This window comes from Haliotis rufescens, unplaced genomic scaffold (assembly GCF_023055435.1).
Source record: "Haliotis rufescens isolate VD_foot unplaced genomic scaffold, xgHalRufe1.0.p SCAF_9, whole genome shotgun sequence".
Classification (NCBI taxonomy): domain Eukaryota; kingdom Metazoa; phylum Mollusca; class Gastropoda; order Lepetellida; family Haliotidae; genus Haliotis; species Haliotis rufescens.
The window spans coordinates 11,887,945-11,913,880 of NW_025964383.1; the positions used below are offsets into that span (position 1 = coordinate 11,887,945).

The 25,936-nt window shown below is 41.8% G+C and overlaps 2 protein-coding genes across 3 annotated transcripts in view; one reads left to right on the forward strand and one right to left on the reverse strand.

The window, feature by feature from the left end:
• Positions 1-4,189: 4,189 nt before the first annotated feature.
• Positions 4,190-6,644, forward strand: LOC125377449 (the record flags this gene model as incomplete). The annotated part of the gene is made up of 2 exons (XM_048390942.1): positions 4,190-4,296; positions 5,301-6,644. A coding segment is annotated over exon 2 (1,047 nt), but the record flags the coding sequence as incomplete, so codon positions are not given.
• Positions 6,645-10,106: 3,462 nt separating this feature from the next.
• LOC124118090 (leucine-rich repeat protein lrrA-like) overlaps positions 10,107-25,936 on the reverse strand; it is a 30,030-nt gene continuing 14,200 nt past the window's right edge. The window contains exons 1-2 of one of the 2 annotated variants that reach the window (XM_046480148.2): positions 25,688-25,817; positions 10,107-15,867 (exon numbers count right to left, since the gene is read on the reverse strand). In XM_046480148.2, coding sequence (XP_046336104.2) covers positions 13,433-15,826 — 2,394 coding nt within the window. In that variant the 5' untranslated portion in view covers positions 15,827-15,867; positions 25,688-25,817 and the 3' untranslated portion in view covers positions 10,107-13,432. Of the gene's footprint in view, positions 15,868-25,687; positions 25,818-25,936 lie in introns of those variants that run through there. The other variant, XM_046480147.2, reaches the window with a different exon arrangement.

Sequence of the window (25,936 nt, forward strand, 5' to 3'; positions counted from 1 at the left end):
ATTACCAAAACTTTAGCAAACATGTAAAAGAGCATTTAAAGAAAAAACAACAGTTAACAACATGGACTGATTACACCACTCTTTGCGATGTATCTGTTTAAGCTAAAGTAAAGCTAGTAAAGTTCTGCAAAAGTTCAGTGTAATGTCCTTTCCCTTGAAAAGAAAGAAATTGGCCTTTATTGGAAAAGGCCCTGTGAAGTCTCTTAAAATAAGAACACTGAAAACAGATTCACACTGTGGGACTGGCTAGGAAATGTTCTGTTAATGTCTATGTAACATAGTCTTTGTACTTTGCAGGTGGCACCACTATTCTTCCTCTACTTGTCATCTGTAAGTTGTCTGTCTCTGGTAGATCTACTTGCTGACTAGTTGTGTTGACCGCAGAATCTTTCAAGTTCTCTTTGGTCGTATTGCCTGATGAAGTCTTTGTCTCCGTTCTTTCCATGTCCTCTGCTGCAGCCCTCGTTGGTTTCAAGGGTCTCCTGTTTCTGCGGTATTGACAGCCATCAGGGGTCTCCATTACATAGGATCGAGGTGTCCCATGCTGACTCATCACTTCTGCACTCACCCACTTCTTATTAGCTGTCTTCATCATTACCGGATCGCCCTGGTGAAAGGGAAATAATTCATGCGTGTTCGGTAATATGAGAGCCGCTTATGTTGCCTTGCTTGTAGTTTCAGCTTCATGTCCTCCCCATCATGAGGCTTTAGCAGAGGTGTTGTCACTGGTGGTATAGTTTTCAGTCTCCTACCTAGGAACAACTGTGCCGGGGACTTGTCCAAGCCTTCAAGTGGACTATTTCTGGAAGTCATCAGGGCTATGTATGGATCCTTTGCCTTCCGTAGCAGATTTTTTACCGTCTGTACCATGCGTTCTGCTTGTCCATTTGACTGGGGGTAATGTGGGCTGGATGTCATGCCTGAAGTCATATGAGCTTGGGAAAGCCTTGAAATCAGCACTAGCATATTTAGGTTCATTGTCGCTGAAAACAATGTCTGGGATTCCATATTCGGAAAACTGGCTCTTTAATTGAGTGATTACTTGAGAGCTTGTGGTTGTTTTGAGCTTAGCAATTTCTGGCCATTTAGAGTAGTAGTCAACAGTCAGCAGATAGTGGTTGCCATTACATTCGAACATATCAGTTCCAATTTTGGACCATGGGCGATTAGGCAGTTCAACCTGTATTAGTGGCTCTCTGGTGCTCGGCACACACTGCACATTTTCCAACAATGTCCTCTATCTGTGAGGCCATTCCATTCCAGAACAAAACTTCTCTGGCATGGCTTTTACATTTTACTATACCAAGATGTGACTCATGGATTTTGTTCAGCATTTCACCCCGAAGAGATTTGGGTACAATCAGTTTGTGGCCTTTGTTGAGGAGTCCATCTATGCATGATATTTCTTCCTTGAAGTGCCAGTATTGTCTTAAAGTTCCTGAAAGTTTGTCTTTGGTAGCTGGCCATCCATCCATTACCAAAATCGGAGTTCTCTTAAACTCTCACCCACATTCGTAGCTCTTTTGAAGTGGTCATACATTTCTTCTGTGATCGGTATGTAGCTGAGGATATTTACCTCCAAGTCTGGCAGCAGCTTATCATCCATGTCTGGGAGATATGACCGACTTAGCTGGTCTGCAATGTGCATCTCTGATCCTGGCTTGTAGGATACCTCAAGGTCGTACTTTTGTAGCACCATCAACAGTTTTTGTAGTCGTAAAGGGGCCTGATGCAGTGCTTTTCTGAAAATAGCCTGGAGGGGCCTATGGTCAGTCTCCCCCTTCACAGTCTTGCCATAGAGGTACTGGTGGAATTTTTAACAACCGGAAGCTATCGCGAGAGCCTCTTTTTCAATCTGAGCATATCGTGTTTGCGTTGCAGTTAGGGCATGTGAGGCATAAGTAACAGGTTTTCCTTCTTGAAGCAGTACTGCACCAAGTCCGGTAGACCTGGCATCAACAGACAGGGTGTCTGTCTTATCGGAATCATATTAGGCAAGGACAGGAGCACTAGCCGCCATTTTCTTCAGCATGGCAAAACTTTGGTCCTGTTCATGATCCCAGTGCCACTGAATATCTTTTGAGATGAGGATACGGAGGGGTCAGGCAACATCAGACATGCTTGGCATGAACTTTGCCAAATATTGGATGAAACCTAAAACCGTATGAAGTTCTTTGACATTTTCCGGTCTGTTCATGTTTTGAACAGCTCTTACTTTTTCAGGGTCTGGCTTCAAACCATCACTGGTAAGATGTCCGACAAATGTTACTTGTTCTTTGCGGAATTCACACTTGGCCTTGCTCAGTCTAAGGTTGTCCTGTCTGGCCTTGTCTAGTACTTGCTTCAGCCGTTCATCATGTTCCTGTGTGTTTGTTCCCCAGACCAAGATGTCGTCCATAATAGATTCTGCACCTTTGATATCTTCCACCATCTGGCTCATAATTTTCTGAAATACTTCAGGAGCAGACTTTACCCCGAATGGAAGCCTTGTAAAACTGTATCTTCCGTATGGTGAATTGAATGTGCATAGCTTTGAGCTGTCTTCATCAAGCTGTATCTGCCGAAACCCTGATATGGCATCAAGCTTGGTAAAGACTTTTGCATCTGGCATTTGTGCTATAACTTCTTCAATTATCTTCAGTGGATAGTGCTCTCTCTTTATTGCTAGGTTGAGATCAACTGGATCAATGCATATCTGGATTTTGTTGGGCTTTATGACCGTAACCTTACTGTTTACCCACTCAGTGGGTTCTGTTTGCTTCACAATAACTCCTGCCTTCTCCATTCTATCTAATTCGTCTTCAATTCTCTCTTGTAAGGCATATGGGACCTTTCTTGGTGGATGTATGACTGGACGGTATGCTTTGTCAATCTGAATGCTGTGTTTTCCAGGCAGGCATCCTCGTCCTTCAAACAAATCTGTGTATTCTTCTATGCTAGGTTCTGAGATTTGATTTAACAGCTGGACAAGACACATCTCACTACTAGTCTGCGCACCAAAAACAGGCGTGGCTGTCATGTCTACAACATGGAATAGGACGTGATGTTCAACTCCCTTTACCATACAAGGCAATGTTATTGTTCCTTCAACTGGAATGATATGTCCAGAACAAGATTTCAAGGGAGTTGGTGATTTTCTCAGTGGCCCTGCTGTTATCGTCCTAACAGTTGCCAATGGTAACATATTACACTTGGCCCCTGTGTCAATCTGAAATGTTACAGTGTTTCCATTAATTGTTGCCTCTGTGGTCCAGTTCACAGATTCCTCATCCAGACCATGTATATTTAACATTCTGATGAAGAAGTCATCTCCATCACTGTCATCACACACATAGTTGTGGGGGTCTTCCTTCAGGTCTAGTTGGTTTACAGTTTGGCGCTGTGAACTTCTGCGAAATGGTGGTTGTCAGCTGCATACAGACGAAAAGTGATTGAATCGGCAACATTTGTTGCACTTCCTGCCGTCAGCCGGGCACTTTTGGTTTCGGTAGTGATCATAACTACAGTTACCGCACATTCTCGGTCTCTTTTCACAGCTCTAACTATCCCTTTACCTCTCATATGCTGTCCACCTAGGGTACCTGGTCCTCCTTGTCCTCCTTGTCTGGAAATTGCATCTACATCCTTGGTTTCTGTCGTCATGGATTTAAGTTGTGCCGTAGTTGTCTCATATGTTCTGGTGATGTTAACTGCCTTATCCAGGGTAAGGTCTGATCCTTCACTGATGAGCTGTTCCTGTACTTTGTTGTGTCGGGTGCCAAACACAATTCTATCGTTCACCAATTTTTCATCTGAATTGTCATAGCCACAATCTTTAACTAAAAGTTTGAGCTGCGTGACAAACTGTTCACCAATTTCCCCTTCCTCTTGTACTTTGCAACCAAACTTGTATCTTGAAAACACATGGTTTGTTTTGGGTGCCACATATTCTTCAAACCTGTCGTAGTAAGTTTTCAATAACTTTGCCTCTTCTTCGGTTAAATCCCATGTCGAGAATATCATTCTTCCCATTTCTCCTATCCATATCATAAGGTAATTGCAGCTTTCTTCCTCGGTTTTCTTCTTCAGAGGCCCATTAAACATGAACTGTGCATGTGTTTTGAATGACTTCCATGCAGCAAATAAGTCAGTACTCTCCCAGTTCATACTTGGATAATTACTACCAGCTCCCTCCATTTCAACATTTATTTACCTGCTTGATCTCTATTCTAGCTTCTTACACTAGTGTTACCACTTCTGACACCATGTCATGTATTGGTAATTAAGACTCAACAGGAGAGCTCATCTGACTACTAGGTGGTCAGGCTCGCTGACTTGGTTGAAGCATGTCATCGATCCCAATTGCATGGATTGATGCTCATGATATTAATCACTGGATTGTCTGGTTCAGATTCGATTATTTACAGGCCGCCGTCATATAGATGGAATATTGATGAGTGCGGTGTTAAACAACAAACCAAATCATCTGACTACGTTTATTCAGCCATGTGCTCGTTTCAGGGTAACGCAAAAAGTTGCACAGGCAAACTCAACTGAATGGTTGTAATGAAAAGTGAGAATTCACTGAAATACATCACAGATTCCACCTCTGATATCACTTGTATTTGCTTCAAACAAAATGGCAGTGCTCAGTGAAGATAATCAGATCAATAATCAAGATCTCTATTGTAATGAAACGGGTCTTACTTCGCATAGTGCATCATATCACATGAAAGGATTGGGAAAATATCTGTTGACGCTAAGTTGATGGGACACATGTTTTGCAAATCCTGAATAGACCGAAATCAGCACTGCAGTTTATGAAGAGGATGTTGATTTCGTTATGTGATTTTGATTGGACTATGCATAAACTCACTTGTCCAGCCAAAATATAACTCCATAAATCCAGCCTAGTTGGGCAAGGGTGGAAACTGGACTTTCATAGTCAGTTATCTCCCTTGGCTTGGGAAGATGATAATGCTCATGCTTTGTTATTCCCCTAACCGAAGACATATATATATATATATATAATAAAATAATAAAGTCCACGTTAGTCCATCATCTTCTTTATATCAGTTTCATACATAGTACTTTCGCTGTCTCATGACAGCTCTTCAGTGTAACTGACAATGACATATAATGACGTCATACTTATGATGACGTCATAAATTACAACTGTGACGTCACAATGTATTTACACACTCCAGCGACGACACCAAGTAATTTAACAATTGTAGGGAGACTTTTGAATTAAATATACAGTATTTGTAAAGTAACAGTGCAACATTAAGACTCAACAGGAGAGCTCATCTGACTACTAGGTGGTCAGGCTCGCTGACTTGGTTGAAGCATGTCATCGATCCCAATTGCATGGATTGATGCTCATGATATTAATCACTGGATTGTCTGGTTCAGATTGATGCTCATGATATTAATCACTGGATGTAGACTTTCTTTCCAAGCTGCCCGATGCCGTACCTATTGATGCGACTCTAGCCACCTTTGATGTGAAGAGTTTATTTACCAACATACCCCATGATCTGGGATTGGAAGCAGTTCAGTTTTGGCTGAGAAAACATCCTGAGGCTATCGACACTGAATTTTCGGAAAGTTTCATTATGGAATCTTTAAGATTAGTCTTAGAAAATAATACCTTCTGTTTCAACGGAAAATTCTATCATCAAAGAAAGGGTACGGCCATGGGAACGAAAGTCGCCCCAACATACGCTACACTTGTGATGGGTTACATAGAGGATATTCTTTACAGGAAGGTACACGATTCCATGTCAGAATCCATTGCCAAACATGTGCGCGAAACTTGGAAGCGATTCTTGGACGACTGCTTTTTAGTTTGGCTCTCAACCCGTGAAAATTTAGACATTTTTCTGGATATTATTAATAAGCTCCATCCTTCCATCAGTTTTACTATGGAGTCTAGCGAGAGCAAAATTCCATTTCTGGACGTCCTTGTAGTTAAGGAAGATACTAAATTGAAAACTGATATCTACTACAAACCAACGGACACCCATCAATACCTACAATTCGGTTCATGTCACCCCAGGCATACACGAACTAACATTCCTTATTCACTTGCGCGGAGAGTATGTACCATCGTGTCGGAAACGGATAAAAGAGATTTAAGATTGAAAGAATTAATGGGGTATCTCAGGAAGCTAGGATATCCGCTTCGCGTCATAAATGACGCAATAGAAAAGTCTTTAAAAATTCCAAGACATACTCTCCTGAAACCTAATGAAAAATCTGTGGGCGATCAAATTATACCGTTTGTGTCCACCTTCAATCCTAATAACTGTGATATCATGCCAGTCATAAGGGACAACCTCCCAATTTTACAGCAAAGCGATAAAATGAAACAAGGACTGAATAAATTTAAAATTATAAAAAGTACCAGGCAACCAAAAAATCTCAAGCAGATTCTTTGTCCATCCAAATATTCTTGTACAGAGAGTGTACCATGTGTAAGTAGATGTAACACACCAAGATGCGGCACGTGTAACATCATAAGTGAAGGTACTACTTTCCTTTTTGCAAATGGCAAGGGTTTCAATGTGAAAGCCGACATGAACTGCCGCAGCAAAGATGTGGTGTATGTTATGAGATGTTCGGGATGCGGCGAAAACTACATCGGTGAAACCGGCATGGAATTAAAAGATAGAGTCACTGTACACAAACAGCAGATTAGAGACCCTAATGTTCGATGCTTAGGTGTCAGCAAACACATTGATGATTGCGGAAACGGGAAATTTACTATTTTTCCGTTTTATAAATTGTATACAAGTAACAAGCAGCTGAGACTGGAAAAAGAACAAATGTTTATCCAATTGATGAAACCAAAGTTGAACTCTAGAATGTATTAATAGATTTGTCATTTCAATCGTAAATGTTGCACTGTTACTTTACAAATACTGTATATTTAATTCAAAAGTCTCCCTACAATTGTTAAATTACTTGGTGTCGTCGCTGGAGTGTGTAAATACATTGTGACGTCACAGTTGTAATTTATGACGTCATCATAAGTATGACGTCATTATATGTCATTGTCAGTTACACTGAAGAGCTGTCATGAGACAGCGAAAGTACTATGTATGAAACTGATATAAAGAAGATGATGGACTAACGTGGACTTTATTATTTTATTATATATTACATGTACACCGAGTGAACATTTACCTCATTTTTGTATATATATATATATATATATATATATATATATTGTACAGACGTCTTTGCCCTAACCACATTAGGAGTAGCTGCTTAGAACATAATCAATTACAGATTTTATCGTGTGGTGGTAATGTATCCAAATGTGCCATAAAGCAACCAGCTTATATCTGTGTTATATGTCAAGTAGGCTAGTTGTGATTGGCGAAAAAGTGGTGTTTCAGAATCCTGGTACACCATCATAGAATTGTTCAACAAGACCATTTTAGACAACGTGACTGCCCAGAGGAACATGTCTTAATCAGGATGGTGTATGTGTAATATTGACTGCTCCCAATTGTCAGTTTATTGACAGGGATTCACTGAATGACATAATATTGATATGTATGGTTCAAAGCTGTTTATTGATTTTAAAATTTTTATGCATGAAGATTTCTCTACGTATCCTAATTTTGATATTTATATAGCAATATATGATCTTCTTTACTTGACTGGATCTGATATTTACATTAAACTATTAACAATGAGGTGAATGTGATGTTCTACTGTTTTGTTTTTGTTTGCACAGACAACACCAGTTTATTTTCTTGGTTTTCCCCCGATTGATGACTCAGGATAGATTTGGTCCCCAGCAACCTGGAGGTGTGACTAGACATACTAAATGAATTGGGTCAATCTGGCACAATGACTTGGTCATCGTACCCCAACCATGTGGATTGTTGCTCATAATATCAATCACTGGATTGTCAAGTCACTCACCATCATATAGCTGGTATATTGCTGGGAGTGGCATTGATCAACAAAAGATATGTAGTAGTTTTTCTGATTTTACAGACAAGCCAAACACTAATGGGGTTTTATTTAATCTATTATGCAAAGAGAGGTTGGAAGGGGAGTGGAAATTAAGCTTAAATAATTTTTGCAGCATTCTGGTTTCTATTCTGCCTCTCATCCATGGCCCTCTGTAAAACAAGAAACTGAAGTGGTATCGCTGGAAGAATGTCAAAGTATGGAGGATGCGTGAGACAACAGATGCAGTACATGTACCTGTCACTGACATGAAGGGAGATGCACATACTGGTCAACGATCACAGGGTAGTGGTGGACATTCACCAGTGTTCACAGGGAAGTGGTGGACATTCACCAGTGTTCACAGGATAGTGGTGGACATTCACCAGTGTTGCCAGGGTAGTGGTAGACATTCATCAGTGTTGCCAGGGTAGTGGTAGACATTCATCAGTGTTCACAGGATAGTGGTGAACATTCACAAGTGTTCACAAGATAGTGGTGGACATTCATCAGTGTTGCCAGGGTAGTGGTAGACATTCATCAGTGTCCACAGGATAGTGGTTGACATTCATCAGTGTTCACAGGATAGTGGTGGACATTCACCAGTGTTCACAGGATAGTGGTAGACATTCACCAGTGTTCACAGGGTAGTGGTAGACATTCATCAGTGTCAACAGGGTAGTGGTAGACATTCATCAGTGTTGCCAGGGTAGTGGTGGACATTCATCAGTGTTCACAGGGAAGTGGTGGACATTCATCAGTGTTCACAGGGTAGTGGTGGAAATTCATTCATCAGTGTTCACAGGGTAGTGGTATATGTTCATCCATGATCACAGGGCAGTGGTAGACATTCAGTAGTGTTGCCAGGGTAGTGGTAGACATTCATCTAAGTTGACAGGGCAGTGGTAGATATTCCTTAATTTCAACAAGATAGTGGTGGACATTCATCCATGTTCACAGGGTAGTGGTAGACATCAACTTCAACAGGGTAGTGGTAGACATTCACCAGTGTTGCCAGGGCAGTGGTAGACATTCATCCATGTTCACAGGGTAGTGGTAGACATCAGTGTCAACAGGGTAGTGGTAGCTTTTCACCAGTGTTGCCAGGGCAGTGGTAGCCATTCACCAGTCTAGCCAGGGTAGTGGTAGACATTCACCATTGTTGCCAGGGCAGCGGTGGTCATTCACCAGGTAGCTGTGGACGCTACGTGGACTGCTGCTCATGCTATCAATTACTGGTTTGCCTGATCCAGATTTTACAGGTTACAGGCCGCCGTCATATTTCGGGAATATAACACATGGCATTTCAGCGTCCATCAACCTGTACTTCTATCTACACTTTGACCTTTTCTACATCTCCGAAACCACAAGGCCAGTTGTGAATAAAAGTCCCCTTGTGCATTCTCTCTCAATTTGCAAGTGTAATTTTATGAAGTCGTTGAAAATGAAATTTAGAAGAGTTGTCCCAACAGCTAAATACCCATGCGTCAAGTGCCTAGTCTGAAGTTGATGCTGTTGATGCAATTCAAAGATTTGACGAGGATTACAGGGCCTTGAACTCGACTATTGTGGGAGCGGTTCAGGTCCAAGGCCATGCCCTGTGATTGTACGACTCTTGTGGGAGCGGATGAGGTCCATGACCTTGCCCTGTGATTGTTCGACTATTGTGGGAGCAATTCGGATCCATGGCCATGCCCTGTGATTGTACGACTATTGTGGGAGCGATTAGGGTCTATGGCCATGCCGGGGCGGTCGGGTAGCCTAGTGGTTAAGGCGTTCGCTCGTCACGCCGAAGACACGGGTTCGATTCCCGACATGGGTACAATGTGTGAAGCCCATTTCTGGTGTCCCCCGCCGTGATATTGCTGGAATATTGCTAAAAGCGGCGTAAAACCATACTCACTCACTCACTCACTATGGCCATGCCCTGTGATTGTTTGACTATTGTGGGAGCGATTAGGGTCCATGACCACGCCCTTTGATTGTACGACTATTGTGGGAGCGATTAGGGTCCATGGCCATGTCCTGTCATTGTACGACTATTGTGAGAGCGATTCGGGTCCATGGCCATGCCCTGTGTTTGTACGACTATTGTGGGAGCGATTAGGGTCCATGACCACGCCCTGTCATTGTACGAAATATAAAGAAAATACACCTCGATGGAAAGCTTATTTATTTTCTTAAAGAAACCATATAGACATATTCCAAATTACAATATCAAAAGACGAAGACAGAAACTATCAAGGAACGAGTTGTCTTGGTAACAAACCAAGAAAAGCTAGGATATGTAGCTGCAACAGTTTAGCAACGAAATAACTGAAGATATACAGCAATGTTTAGGAATGAAGATTATACAGAATTGTGTAAATAAAACGAAATTAGCTCCGTCTGATTTTTTAATTCAACCTTTTGAAAAGTGTATACGCTTGACCTACAGTTATAACAAAATAGACGGGATTAGTTCAAAGGGGCACTAGCCTCAATTGTCACTTTTAAACCATCACTCCTGCCAGCCCAGATTAAGTATGTAAATGAGTTAATCATTATTTGGAAACAATGCCTCAATTAAGAAAAAGGCACAAATAGGTTGTATGCCAGGAACTGGGATCTAGACGATGGCACACTGTCCCCTGTCAGCTATGTCTCGTATGCTGGGACCCATTATTGTACTATTTGGGTGGTGGGGGTGGGGGAAGGAGCCTTCATGTTTTGTTTGAAACAGACAATTGTAATTAGTCAGCGACAAGGGTTATCAAGATAATATTTCCTAACGCTAGGAAAGTCAGACGTAATGAAATCATAACGATATTAATAAATGAATAAATAGGTTTTCACCATGGACGGATTGACAACATCAACATCAACACCATACAACACCATGTAAAAATAGCAGTGTCGGTACAGGGCAACAAGGTATATCACAGTTTGCTTGTGTTAGTGGGCGGATTCGTGGAAATTACACAGTATTGCTTAAATATCTTCACGGTTTGCCGTCACGGACTGCTGTGAGCGGGAGGTGAATTATACACGTGGGGCACATCACAAGAACAACATTGCGGACGTAGCAACCTTTAAAAGAATAAATTATTTTATAAATTAAATTATAAATTGAAATTACAACCCGAATTATATTATTTCAATTCAGATTAACCGCGTAAACTCGAACCCATGGGAACCATAGAACATCGAGATATCCGTAGTTCGAGACAAAAGATGTACCGATATTGACCATACCATTAAGTCATATGTTCTCATATCACATGAAATGGGTTAAGTAATGAGATTTTACTGCATTGTTAATTCAATATGTAGCCTGTTGATACACCGTGAATTCATATCAACCTACAATATGGACGTGAACGTATCAAGACAATTACACAACTTGGTAACATTTTAAACATTTAAAGACAATAACTGACAATTTGCGATTTGTCTCGATGTAAAATAAAATACCGCCATGGCACTGCATAGGTTTCCTTGGCAACGCAGACATAAAACCACTTGTTTATTGTGTCAGTCAGTTTGGCACCAAACTTTAATGAGACATTTGCGTGTTCAGTGGCAATGCGTGTGGGATGAAGTTGGCATTGTCCCATTAGAAATAACTGAGGTAAATGAAACAACTGAACGGAAACGTAATTAGAAAATGTCCACAGTGTTATCAATGATTAATTGTGACTGTCAATTTAACGCCAAATCTCAAAACGCCGTGTCAGCTTCATGGCAGAAATCACGCCCTTACCTCAAGAATGACGCATGCGCACACAGGCTTGAGGTTTGGTTAGGAATTGGACTCCGTTTCTCAAATACGAGTACGTTTCCTTGTTTGTTAGTGAAAATATGTTTTGATTACGTTTCATGTTCATTTTATGTTGATGGAAACGTGATTCATTGATGCATTAAATGTATTGTTTAAAATATAGTGAGTGAGTGAGTGAGTATGGTTTTACGCCGCTTTTAGCAATATTCCAGCAATATCACGGCGGGGGACACCAGAAATGGGCCTCACACATTGTACCCATGTCGGGAATCGAACCCGGGTTTTCGGCGTGACGAGCGAACGCTTTAACCACTAGGCTACCCGACCGCCCCGTTTAAAATATAGCATGTGATTTGTGATTATTCTTGATATAGATGATAAAGACGTTTTATGAGTAATAAATAAGGGGCCTAAAATGAAAATCTCCTTCTGATTGATTGGTCATAACTGAAAACATGACGTAGATTATTAATGATATTAAAATACAGTGACGTGAAGTACGGATCAAAGGGCAGCATTGTCAAAAAAAATAAAAAATGAATATATATATTTTGCGTGGAAGCATCACCGACAGATGTCAATGTCATTAACACCCATATCACCTAAACAAAACCTGACGCAATACTGGCACATTTTGCCTGAGAAGTTCAAATAGTCATTTTCCTTGGGCTATGCAATGCTACGCATTCGGATCCATCCGTCGTATTCCGTTTTCTACATCATATTTTGGGATATTCGTCACCTTACGTGTCACTCCAGGAAAAGCGACTCTGTGCAAACGGACAGACGTAAGAATTAGTCAATATAGTGTACCACGTGCGCCTTTGCTTTGAAAATTTACATCGATATTTGCTAAAAAGCACATTGATCCAAAGGGGACGAGTCTTCTAAGAGGTTACGGAAAACGACGAGTAGTGCTGAATGATTTATGGCTTGAGATATGTATAATATATATATATATGTAATGGGGCTACGTGTATAAATATACCTCCATAGTAATACAATACAATATGAATATCACCTGGATGTAAGAAGATAGAAAAATACCAGCAATATACAACACGGTGCAAGACATTGTCACCATATAGCCATGGCTGTGACACATGTAGATCATTCAGTCATTGAGCACTAGTTGAGTAAGGATTTCCAATTATCACACGGATACAAATGTCCTATCTTCTAACGTGGCATCTGTTTCCGTTTTATCACAGACTTGAATATATATTTCTGTTCATCAACACTGTCCATAAATAAACAGACACCAATGCAGGTTCGTAAAGGTAGACTCGTCTCCGAAACGAGGGATAACAGGCTTCCATGTGCTGTTTCAGTTGCTCACACATCTGTCTAGAGCTTCCTTTGCCATTCAGTGACCATATAAACAGGCTGTAAAACGTTGAGACGATCCCCAGTAACATCAGATAGGCGGAAATGACTTGTTTGTCCTCTTAGTTCCGGCCTCGTTAATCCATACTTATCGCCGTGGCTATGGACAAACGAGGCTGTATTATCTATATCAAATACAAAGATGGATGTGAGATTTCCATCGTTTCGTTAATCCGGCCTCGTAAATCCATAGTTATCACTGCTGATTCCGATGAACGAGGCTTTATTGTTCTGACATTTCGAACACCAAGATGGGTAACAGAGTTCCGGGTTTTTTTACACAGTAGGGTATTTCATTGTTTCCGAATGTCATAAAGCTACGATAATGAAGTATGATCAGTTGCCAGGGGGCGCAGACTTTGCACCTTTGCCCCTCCTCCCCCCTTGGGGACTCCCCTTCCCCTTCCGTTTGCCCTTTGGACTCTTCTCTGGTTCGGGCTTCTTCGGTCGGTCGCGGTCTTCCCTCGTCTTGCTTGACGACTGCTCCGAGTAGCTAAGTGCGGCTCTGCCACGAAGGTTCTCCCAAGCTTTCGGGAATCCAAGGACGATCTTGTTGTCCGAAACATCCACCTCCCGGATTGTAGGAAGTTTGCAGATGCTCTCTGGAAGGGCTTCCAAAACATTGTCAGAGAAATCCAAAACCTCCAATGCTTTCAACCTGTCAAATTCTCCAGGTAGGGTCTTGACGTCATTGCCCTTTGCCCGCAGCACCTTAAGCCTATATAGATAAGGGAATCCCATTGGCATCTCATCAATGTGGTTGAACGAGACGTTCAAGCTGGTCAGGGACGCTAAGACGTCTATCCGGTCTCGCGGAAAGGTCAAAAGTTCATTGCTGGAAAGGTCAAGGTTGATGAGCTTGTTAAGGTCACCGAAGTCATCGGGCAGGAGGCACATCTTGTTGAAGGACATGTCAAGGTTCTCCAATGAGAACAGCCTCAGAAGTCCTGGGGAGAAGTCAGCTATGGAGTTGTTAGACACGGTCAGCCGCTTCAGCTTCTTGAGCACCGTGAGTCCGTCCGGGAGATCGGTCAGCTCGTTGTGACTGACCACAAGACTCTCCAGTCCCTTCAGCTTGGAGATGCTGTCCGTGAGGGACTTCAGGTTGTTGTTGGACATGTCCAGATGGCGGAGGAGTCGGAGGTTGAAGACAGCTGGAGGAATCTCATCAAGCTGGAGGTTACAAATCTCCAGATGAGCAAGGTTCCGTAGATGATCCTTATCTCCAATCACAACCAGAGGGGAACGCATGTCAGTTGGGTTGACGGTGAGCGGGTTTTCAGACAGGTACAGGTACGCACATGGCTTTGGGATGTTCAGCTCCGTCAAGCTGTTGCTGGAGACGTCAAACGAATGAAGCTGGTACAAGAAGTCTATCGACTTGGGGATGGCTGCAATTTCGTTATGGCTCATGTGGAACTTCTCCAGGTTGCGTACCTTTCGGAGGTCAGTGGGCAGAGCTGCAAGCCTGTTATAGGAGATGTCCAGAGTGATGAGGATCTGTTCCTGGCCGAGACTGTCGGGGAGGATGGAGATCTTGTTCTGGGCGATGTTTAGATGCTTCAGCGTTGTGATCTTGCCGAGAGATTCAGGAACTTCTCTGATCCCGTTACCCGACACATCCAGAGTCTGAAGAGCTTTCATCTCATGGATTTCCTCCGGAATTACTTCAATTTTATTTCTAGCCACATACAGATGCTCCAACTGTTTCAAATAAATTGCGAATTTCATGGAGTTGAGGCGGTTTCCAGACACGTTGAGGCTTTCGATACAGGGTAAATCTTTCGTCCCAGTTGGCAGGTACTCAATCTGGTTGTCCGAGACATCCAACACACGGAGCTTTTTTAGTAAATGGATATCATTTGGTAAAGCAGCGATTTCGTTCCCAGCAACGTTGAGCGTGTCTAATGCATAGCCAAGGCTGCATATCTCCTCTGGAAGAACTTTGATAGAGTTGTGCGCTACATTGAAATAGTGCAGATACTTCACCATCCCTACCTGCATCGGAAGCTCATCCAATGAATTATGGGAAAGGTCAAGCCAGGTCATGCATCTCAGTTTGTCTATGTTTTCCGGCACAAACGCGATGGCATTATGGGAAAGATCCATCCTCTTAATATTTGGCTTTTTCACAGCAGCTGATGGCATTTCCGTAATTCGGTTACCTGCCAGATTTACAAACGCAGCCACCTCATACAGACCCTTCTTGAAGGATTTGATCAGATTAAACGAAACATCTATATGTGTCAAAGATGGCGACTTTCCTAGATTCTTGGGCAAGGCTCTGAGTTTATTATTTTGAGCATGTAAAGTTCTAAGGCCAGTGGCTTTGTGTATAGAAGGAGGCAACTTCTTAATACTGTTATTAGTGATGTCTAACGTCACAAGCTTCTTCATCCTGGATACAGAGCCAGGGAAGGAGGCGAGGTTATTGTTCTTGACGTCTACGTACTCTACGTTCTCCAGATTGGCCAAACCTTTAGGCAGCCTCTTCAAGCGGTTGTTCTCGGCGTTGAAGCGTAGCGTCAGTGCACTCAGTTCCTCGTTGTCGTAGATCTCGATGGGTAACGTCTTCATGTTGCACGTGCCGAATTTGAGGTGCACTGCCTTCCCGTCCCCCAGGCGCTTGATGTGGTTCTTCTTGAGGGGGTCGGGCAGGGAGACGATCTTACTGCCCGGGCCAGTGGCGGGAGGGGGCTTTTCATCCTTCTTTTTGCCTCTCTTACTCATGGCGGTACTGGATCGTACTGACCGAGGACGAACTGGTGCACCTGCAATCAGACAATGTTTGTATGTTTTATCAAGCAGAGACAGAAATAGGAGTTGTTCAACAACGATCATTTATTATTTGGTGGGTTTTTTTTTAGTAAAACATAATCTATGCTAATGAAAAGAATTGGGCAAAAGTAATCCAGACATAGTATACATGTATACTTATTTACAATCAATACATTCAATTGCAGAAAGGAAAGAATAGAAATAGAGAAACGTATGTACATTTACATTGCTCACTCAAACCTTTTTGTTTTCTCTATATATGTACGTATATTCATAAAAAAAATGTCAACAAGCATCAAGTCAATATATAACATCACAAGTATCTTACTAAAAATAGTAAATTATATGTATTATTTTCACATGGGTTGCCACATCGGCACTTTTTATCCTCGTTTAAAACCTTTTGAAAACCTTTTTTTATTCACAATCACCATGTCTAAATTCTGTTTGTATAATGTTAATTTTCCTGAGACCATATGATTGACATCATGAGCATCGATCCATCAACCAAGTCAGCGAGCCTGACCACCCGATCCCGTTAGTCCCCTCTTACGACAAGCATAGTCACCTATTACGGCAAGCATGGGTTACTGAAGACCTATTCTATCCCGGATCTTCACGGGTACTGTGTGTGTGAGCGTGGTTGAGTGTGTGTGTGTGTGTGTGTGTGTGAGTGTGTGAGTGAGTGAGTGAGTGAGTGAGTGAGTGAGTGAGTGAGTGAGTGAGTGAGTGTGTGTGTGTGTGTGTGTGTGTGTGTGTGTGTGTGTGTGTGTGTGTGTGTGTGTCAGAGCGTAGTTGAGTGAGTGTGTGCAGAGAAAGGAAAACCTTAACATTTGATATTTTTGCACTACACATTTCTTTTCTGGTCATACAGCGATCACAATAATTGTTGATCACGAATGAGATGCCGTCATAAAGCTGGAAAATTGCCGAGTGCGGCGTTAAACAACAAACAAACAAACAAACACTAGGTGAGGTGCCGTCATATAGCTGGGCTATTGCTGAGTACGGCCTTAAACAACAAACAAACAAACAAACAAACACTAAGTGCATCACATGATGTGACGAGTGAACGCTGAAGCCGTTATGCCACTCCCGGCTCCGACTGCACAATAAAGTTGCCTGTCTTTTTGTTTGGTGTTAAACCCGGCACTAAACAAGATCCCACCTATATGGAGGCGGTCTGAAGATAGTCAAGTCTGGACCAAACAATCCAGTGATTGACATCATAAGCATCGAGCTACACAATTGGGATACGTTGACATACATCCTCTCAATCAGTCTGTCTAACCACCTGATCCAGTTATCCGGCTCTTTCAAGCATGGATTGCTGAAGACCAATTCTAACCCATTAAAGGGGAACAGTAACGTAACGTTCGGTATTTTTACGATATTGACAAAATATATGAAGTGAGTGGAATATTTTCCAAAATCAAACGACTCTTCTCATTCTAATAACGCATGTTGGTAAAGCATTACTCGGCGCCCAGAAGATCCGGGTGCGATTGCCCAAAGGGAACAATGTGTGACGCCGTGATAGTGCTGGAACATTGCCAAAAGCGGCGTAAAATCCAACCACTCACTGACTCTTCTACAACTATTTTCTTCAACAGTGTTCAAATTTGATCTTCCGAGAGGTTTGTGGCTCAAGACTGATTAATTCCGTCCTGTGTGTACATGTACTTGTTGCCTGGTTCAGAGTTGCTACCAAAGAACCGTCCTGAAGTGTACGAGTAGGAACAAGCAGACAATAGTACGTCCAATGTTGCCCCTTTAATCAAATTCCACCGAGGCAAACAATATGAAATGATTTCAAACATATCCTATCTCTCTGCTAACGTTATTCCCAGATACTCTCTGTGTGATTTATCATAGATCAAGTTCGTATCAATGAGATATATAATCTCTATTTAAATCCGATTATTTACTTAACCAGTGGAGATGGATGAGAAGTATTTATAGAGGTGTAATTCACACTGAACACTTGCGGCAGTTTAATCACTTAATAAAGTACCCACACTTAGATAAATGACAAATTACCCGACAATACGCCATAGATTTCTTTCTGGCCACGAATTACCAAGGCAGGGGGATTTAAAGAGCTGCCGAGGAGATTAATGACCCAAGCTTGTGCACCTGAGCTTCTGTGCAATAGAAAAGTAACGTGTGGCTAAGTATACGTTAAACATAACAATATTCACTTTACATACTAGTATCTTGTAGCAAACAGCTTTACGTATTTTGTATCGCCGTGCATTTTTCATGAAGTTCAATTTAAGGGGTTTTCTTTGATTTTCCTGTTAGGTATACGTTGCAAACATGTACAACGAATAAAGGAAAACAAAACAAGAGGAAGATGTTTTTTTCATCAGTGGCAGTTATGGGGGCTTCATTTACAAAAATATATTTGGAGTCAATCCCGGGCAGGCAATTATATATATTTTTACAACTGCTAAAGTGCAACAGCATAAATGCACATGATACGACATATGTATTACCAGCTGAACATTCTATATATACTATAACATCATATACCATAACTGTAACGTATACCACGGAGGGGCGTGGGTGATCGGTACAGATCTCGACCAGAACGCCTTCCATAGACAGACTGACGTTGTATACTGTAGTAATTGAAACTGATTTATGTCAGTTCACTATGCCAGGCGACACTTGTTATTTTTCGGCTTTCGACCGACAAGAGTCAAAAGCAGCAATTTATATTTGCCTGTTTTGCTTTTGCTCAGATTAAAAGAATAGATGGATACTACTACAAAAATAAACTAAAACGTAACTGTTAACACATTAAAAGCTAATCATCATATGAACACATCCATTGTGCATACTATGTGACCCCACAAACATATTATAGAGAGTCATCAGTCATAGAGGTAAATGCACTTCCTTACACAGTTTATATTTTTAACTGGTCAAGTCATCGGGGGAATTTTATGCTTAATATGGATACTTGGGCTCCCAAATTAGTTCGAGACATCCGGGAATTCGAAACATCCAGTTCGACAAATCCGGGTATAAATGACGATGAATATAGAAGGAATTCGCAGGTACCAGAAGACGAGTTCGAGACAACACGGGATTCGACACATTGATTTACTGTAAACTTAGTAAACAGCAGAACATAAGAATTAACTGGGCATTTTTCATAAACCGACCAGCACAAAAAAAGCCATTAGTCATAAAATCAAAATAGTGTTGATCATAATAGTTAGTACACTGGTCACGGGTCACTGGTGTTGTGTCGAACACAAAGAATTGAGCTAGGACTAGAAATACCCACGGCTGCCGGTGTGCTAAGACTAGGTATTGGGTATGGTCGCTGATAAGCGCTTTACAATTCATTCTTGGCAGGAAAGAATGCCTTGATATAGAACACCCAGAAGAAACAACAGTAACATGATTACGTCAACAACAAATGGAGTCTGTACTTGTGTCTCCGAGTGGGGATAAGGGTTTACAAGGGGCCCTTGGCACCGATCGTAAGAGACAACTAAATGGATCAGGTTGTCAGGCTCTGTGGCTTGGCTGGTTGCGTGTCACCGTAACCTGACGACACGTCACGATGCTCATTTTATCAGTCACTGGTTTGCATGATCCAAACTCAGTCATTTACAGGTCGTTTTGATTTGACTGGAATACTGCCGACAGTGGCGTGATACAAAACATATCAAATATCGCCACTGAAATAAAACAACCTCGTCATCTCCTTAAAGACAACAATTACATTGTCCTGGCACAATTTGATATTAGTTTTACTTGTTTTACAAGTTTTACTCAAGATATGTTTGTACGTTTGTTTCATAACTTGGTAAAACTGTACCTAATCCAGACCTCGTTATTTCCATCAGCGTTCCTGGCAATCACTGTTATGAAATGACATTCGTCACCACTCGCCCCTTTCCGTCCCCCTCTCGATGAATGTTATGTGCGAAAATACGACAAACCAATCAGAATGCGCGTATGAAATAATTTTTGATTTTACATATGTCTTGCATCTAAAAATATACCCACGACACAGTTAAATGTGTTCAATCATACTGTATAATTCCGCACGTCCCGATGTCCTTTAAATTGCATCAGAAAAATATATATTATATGGGGAAATATATGTGAACCATTACGCAACGAGTTGACAATTGTTTTAGGTATGCCCGTTTGCGCTAAGACGGAACCTAGTCGCAAAAATGGCCACGAGAGGGGCACGAGTCGCTATTCGGCTTGTCCCGGAATACCACGAGTTGGTCACGAATGATGAAATGAGTGGCCGAATATTCATTAAACGGAAATGTGCTAATTCCGACGAGTTTGCTGAGAACGGTACAGTCCTGTTTCACTTCACATCCTGATAGGCAAAGATCTAATATCAACCGATAGTCGCAATCGTTTACAGATCTAAAAGTGTTCTATTCAAGGCGGGTATTGAGTATCAATGTGGCCCACAAAGCTACAGTGGTTTCCTTTGTAAAGCATTCAACCCTACATTATATATATTTAACACCTTACAGTACAGAGTGATTGAACGCGGGGCTCCAAATGTCAGTTATTTATTGCTCGTAAATTGCGCCGATTTCGCTTTGAGAAAGGTAACACTTTTTAATGCACCTGATTTACAGATTAACTATGGCAAGTAATGGAATACTGATATTGATTTAGGGCAAAGAGCTATCGATGTGTGTGTATCTTATCTATGTATTGCGTCAACGCGTTCTTTTGTCACTTCACAGGTACGTGGACTTTGATATTAATCAGTCGCCTTGGTCCTATTAGAGGAACAATTACAGCTGTAAAATGGTTTATCCACAAATAATTTTTTTACGTTTTCTTAACGAGTTATGGTTGCTAAACAAGATATAACAGAGACTCATTATTCAAGCACAGCAATATATGAATATTTTGGCTCTTGTTCCTTTCAAAACTTGATTCCGCATTAGAAAATATTTGAAAAGGCCAAAGAAATATTTGCAGTTTTAACTCGTAAATCTAACACGATCGATTCATTGCATAATAACAATGTAAATTTCGTCTGCGTTGATGGGGAAATTATTGATATCATAATGAATTATAGTTAAGCTGTTTATATTAGTGTAATAATACGTCCATTATTTGATCATTCAACTACAAAATTATATTCCTAAGTTATACGCTGAGGTTATAGTGACGACTAATAATACTATTGATAATAATGTTGATGATAACAACAAAAATAACGTCAAGGCAAGTAACATCTATCTATTAAAAAAAGAAAATAGGTTTGGAAACTCCAGTGCAAAATATCTATACAGTGTTTACACTTTATAGCATCGGCGAAGGTCTTTTTGTTATTTCGCACCCATTTTATTTGTTAAATACTTGAGAGAGAGATTATCTGATTATCGTGGTTACCTAACCCTCACGTCGCTGACAATCTGTTAAACAGGACTTGACGGATATATTGGGACATGTATGTCAAATAAAGATAAGAAATCTGCTCCGTCAGAAAGAAATATTCTCAGCTTACTAATGCGATAGTATCGACATTGTATTTTGGTCTACCGCGATTGTGAAAAAAAACATTCCCAATCGTACAGCGTGTCTGGGAAATGACGGACTGGTACAAGGCCGTGTATATCACGTGTTGACGACGTGACTATCAATGTACACGCAGCTGAGCACCCCCCGACATCTACTGCTCGCTACATCATTGCTACGACTCCTTTCAGGGTAACGTTCTAAAAATGTCCGGTGCTGGTTGTGCGCTGACCTTCACAAGCTCGGCTAGAGCCCTTACAACAGACTATTGTGGTATTGTTTAATACACCCCCCCCCCCCCCCCCCCCCCACACACACACACATACCTAGACCTACAACATACACACACACACATACATACATCCATACATCCATACATACATACAACATACATACATACATACATTATGATACATACATACATACATACATACATACATACACATACAGACACACATACACATAATACACACATACATATATACATACATACACATATACGCACGCACGCACATACATACATACATACACATACAGACACACACACACATACATACCTACATACAACACACACACATACAGACACACACACACATAATACATACATACATACATACATACATACATACATACATACATACATACATACACACACACACACACATACATACATACATACATACATACATACACATACAGACACACATACACATAATACACACATACAGACACACATACATACATACATACATACACATATACGCACGCACGCACATACATACATACATACACACACATACATACCTACATACAACATACACACACATACATACACACACACACACACACACACACACACACATACCTACATACAACACACACACACACACTCACTCAACCACGCTCACACACACACGCTCACACACACAACTGCAACTTACAGAGTATCGTGAGAGTTTATACACTTCGGTCCCTTGTTCCCAACACTTTAACTTGGAAATGTATTTCAAAAACAGTTATGAGTCGTAAATCACAAAAGGAACCAGTGTGCTGTCTCGACCATATTTTGTTATAGCGACCATGGCAGTAACTCGACATTCGTGTTTACATGTTTACAACTTTTGATCAGTACATTTCAGGGGAAGTGTTTCTACTTAATTGACTCAGTGTGTGATACTAGGGGGAAAAGAAAACTGAACGATATTCAGACTATCGTTCGTTCGTTTGTTGTTTAACGCCGCACTCAGCAATATTTCACCTATATGTCGGCGCTCTGTATATAATGGAGTCTGGATCAGACAATCCAATGATTAACATCATGGGCATCGATCCACGCAATTGAGATCGATGACATACATCATCAAGTCAGCGAGTCTGACCACCCGATCCCGTTAGTCGCCTATTACGACAAGCATAGTCGCCCTTTACGGCAAGCATGGGTTGCTGAAGACCTATTCTACCCCGGATCTTCACGGGCCATTCAGACTTGTGAATGTCGGAGCAAAATGTATTACAACATCACTAGGGAGGGGGTCGTAGCTATGTTGTAGCGACCGGTAGAAAAACACGGAGCAGTAAATAGATACGATATTGCAACTACATAGCAACACAATGTACACGTATTAATTCTAGGTACCGTATTTCCTCTATTAGACGCCGGACCTCTAATAGAAGCCGGGTCGATCAATTGATACAACGGGACATTCGAGGTCATAGTGAAATGGGGGTATTAATAGAAGCCGGGCCTCCAATAGACGCCGGGCCTCTAATTGACGCCGGTCAAGACTTTTCCTAAATAAATAGAAGCCAGGGCGTCTAATAGAGGAAATACGGTACACGCCATAAACACATTGTACATTACACGATGACGCCATTTCGACGAGTCAATATTCTTAGTAATTAACATTACCAGCCATGTGGGATGCGCTGGAGTAGAAACACATACATCATACAAACACATTAAACACCAACTTACATGTTGAAGCCATACTGCCACCATGTACATGTACTATCCGGGCAGTGTGTTGTCCTTCGCCCGCCAACACCAAGTGACCAGTAGCCACTAGTGACCAGTGGAATTAGTCCGGCGTTAACGCCTGTAATCTCGCTTAATGGCTCAGGTACTTAAAAAGGCCTACGCGCAATATGTGTCAAATGTATTAGTTCCGGAGAAGTGGGCGTCATCAATTAGGCCACTGGGGTGGTTTACTGCCGGCTTAAGTAGCCATGTTGATCCCTGTCGTCTAAATCTCATCTTAATGCATAAAGGTATTTCTGCCAGTGGTTTGTCTTCTCAGTAACCAGTACCGTCATGTGACCAGTTTGAGTTCCACCAGAGACCATAACTCAGGAACTATAGCTCCTTTCAAATTCCTTTGTCATCCCGTCCATGGAGTGAGTGAGTGGTTGGTTGGTTGGAGCGGTGAGTGAGTGAGCAACGGTTTACGCTGGTTTTATCAATATTCACATCTAGCATGTCAAGCTACCGATTCTTGTATTTTGTTTTTAAACCTGAGGTCAACTTGTTGAGTTGCCAGTTCCTCCGGGAAAAGATTGAAAATTTCAGACACGGCCTCACCCCACCCACGAATATCGAAACGGTCGACTCCGCAGACAATATATTGAGAAGGTTCACTTAGATATCATTTACCTCTGACACTACACGTCCTATCGTGTAAATATGTTGGTCGGTTGCTTAACGCTGCACTCAGCAATATTCCAGCTTTATGACTGCGGTCTGTAAATAATCGAGCCTGGACCAGACAATCCAGTGATTGATGATGAGAGAGACGAGTTTTCTTGTTTTGTTTGTTGTTTAATGCCGCACTCAGCAATATTCCATCTATATGTAAATATATCATATAAATAATCGAGTGCTGACCAGAGAAACCAGTGATTGATATCATGAGCATCGATCCACGCAATTGGGATCGATGACATACATCAACCAAGTCAGCGAGCCTGACCACCCGATCCCGTTAGTCGCCTATCGATAAGCATTGTCGTGTAGATATGTACTGACATATACGTTTGTAATGACTTCCTATTACGGGTAATACACGACACCATTGTAATGACCTGATCTGTCGTGAATGTAACCAGCTATCAACATGAACTGAAATGATACCTCTAACTCCAAATAGCATACAGACAAGACGAACTACCTTGAATACAGCTGCCCCCATTAAGTCGAAAGGCCTATTTCAACTTGCATGTACATTGTGTACTACCTGAATAACTATAAAGAAAGAAGACCGCCTCCGTGGTCTAGTGGTAGAGCGTCCGCCCTGAGAGCGGAAGGTCCGGGGTTCGAACCCCGGCCGCGTCATACCAAAATACATTAAAAAATGGTACTTGTTGTTACCCTGTCTGGCGCTCGGCAAGGACTGGTCGGCTCGGAGTCAGTATACTGTGTCTGAGTGGGATATTCATGTTAAACTGCGGCATTGTATCTCAGTGAGGTAGCACTATAAATCGGCATCAGTCCGGACTAGCACAAGCAGCCACACACACACGTACATGCACGTCGCTATATAAGTGCAATAATCTTGGACGCGACGTTAAACCCCATTTCACCTCACCTGTAAAGAAAGTCGATCTGTTCAAAAGAAAATGAGAGATTCCTTTGGTAGTTTTTAAATAACAAAGATGACGCGCCCATTAAAAACCAGAAGTCCTAAATCCACGAAACGATGCGGGGCGGTCGGGTAGCCTAGTGTTAAAGCGTTCGCTCGTCACGCCGAAGATCCGGGTTCGATTCCCGACATGGGTACAATGTGTGAAGCCCATTTCCGGTGTCCCCCGCCGTGATATTGCTGGAATATTGCTAAAAGCGGCGTAAAACCAAACTCACTCACTCACTCACGAAACGATGCCGCTAACTCCTTGCAGCGTGCTAACATAGGAGTGTGCGAGTGAACAGTATTCCAGTTACATCATGGTATGTCAGCTTAATATGGAATATATCCCGAAGCGATGCAGGTCTCAGACGTTCACAACTTTGGTGAAACCCACGAGCACGGGCATGGTGCTGACACACCTGGCGACATAATGAGGGCGAAACGGGATTCGAACCCACGATCTCAGGTTTCTGGCGTGCCCAAGGGACGCAACCCTCCACAACGAACTGCGGCGCCCTGTACGACTGGGCCGTCCATAATCCCACATAGGGCGACCTATCTTGCATATGCAATATTCAGTATGCAAAAAATGTCACATGAAATCAAACATTAACGGCAAATGGCAGGTCTGCTGGTTTAATAATTAACAAAATGAAATCCGACATACCTTTGTAAGTCGTTGAATGACGAAGATATCTGACACAGCGATTGCAACCAGAAGTTCACAATCTAACCATTTATATCACATTTGAGATGATGGCAGAGCGGGGCGACTGACCCAGTCGTGGAGCGGGGATTTAAGTATCATCTACAACCGGGGAAAGATCTTTGTTAAGTCGCATGTCCATCAAGCCTCCATGTCAACCAATAAACGTCCAGAGCGCTATGCCTGTATTGATTCCCATCGTATCAATCA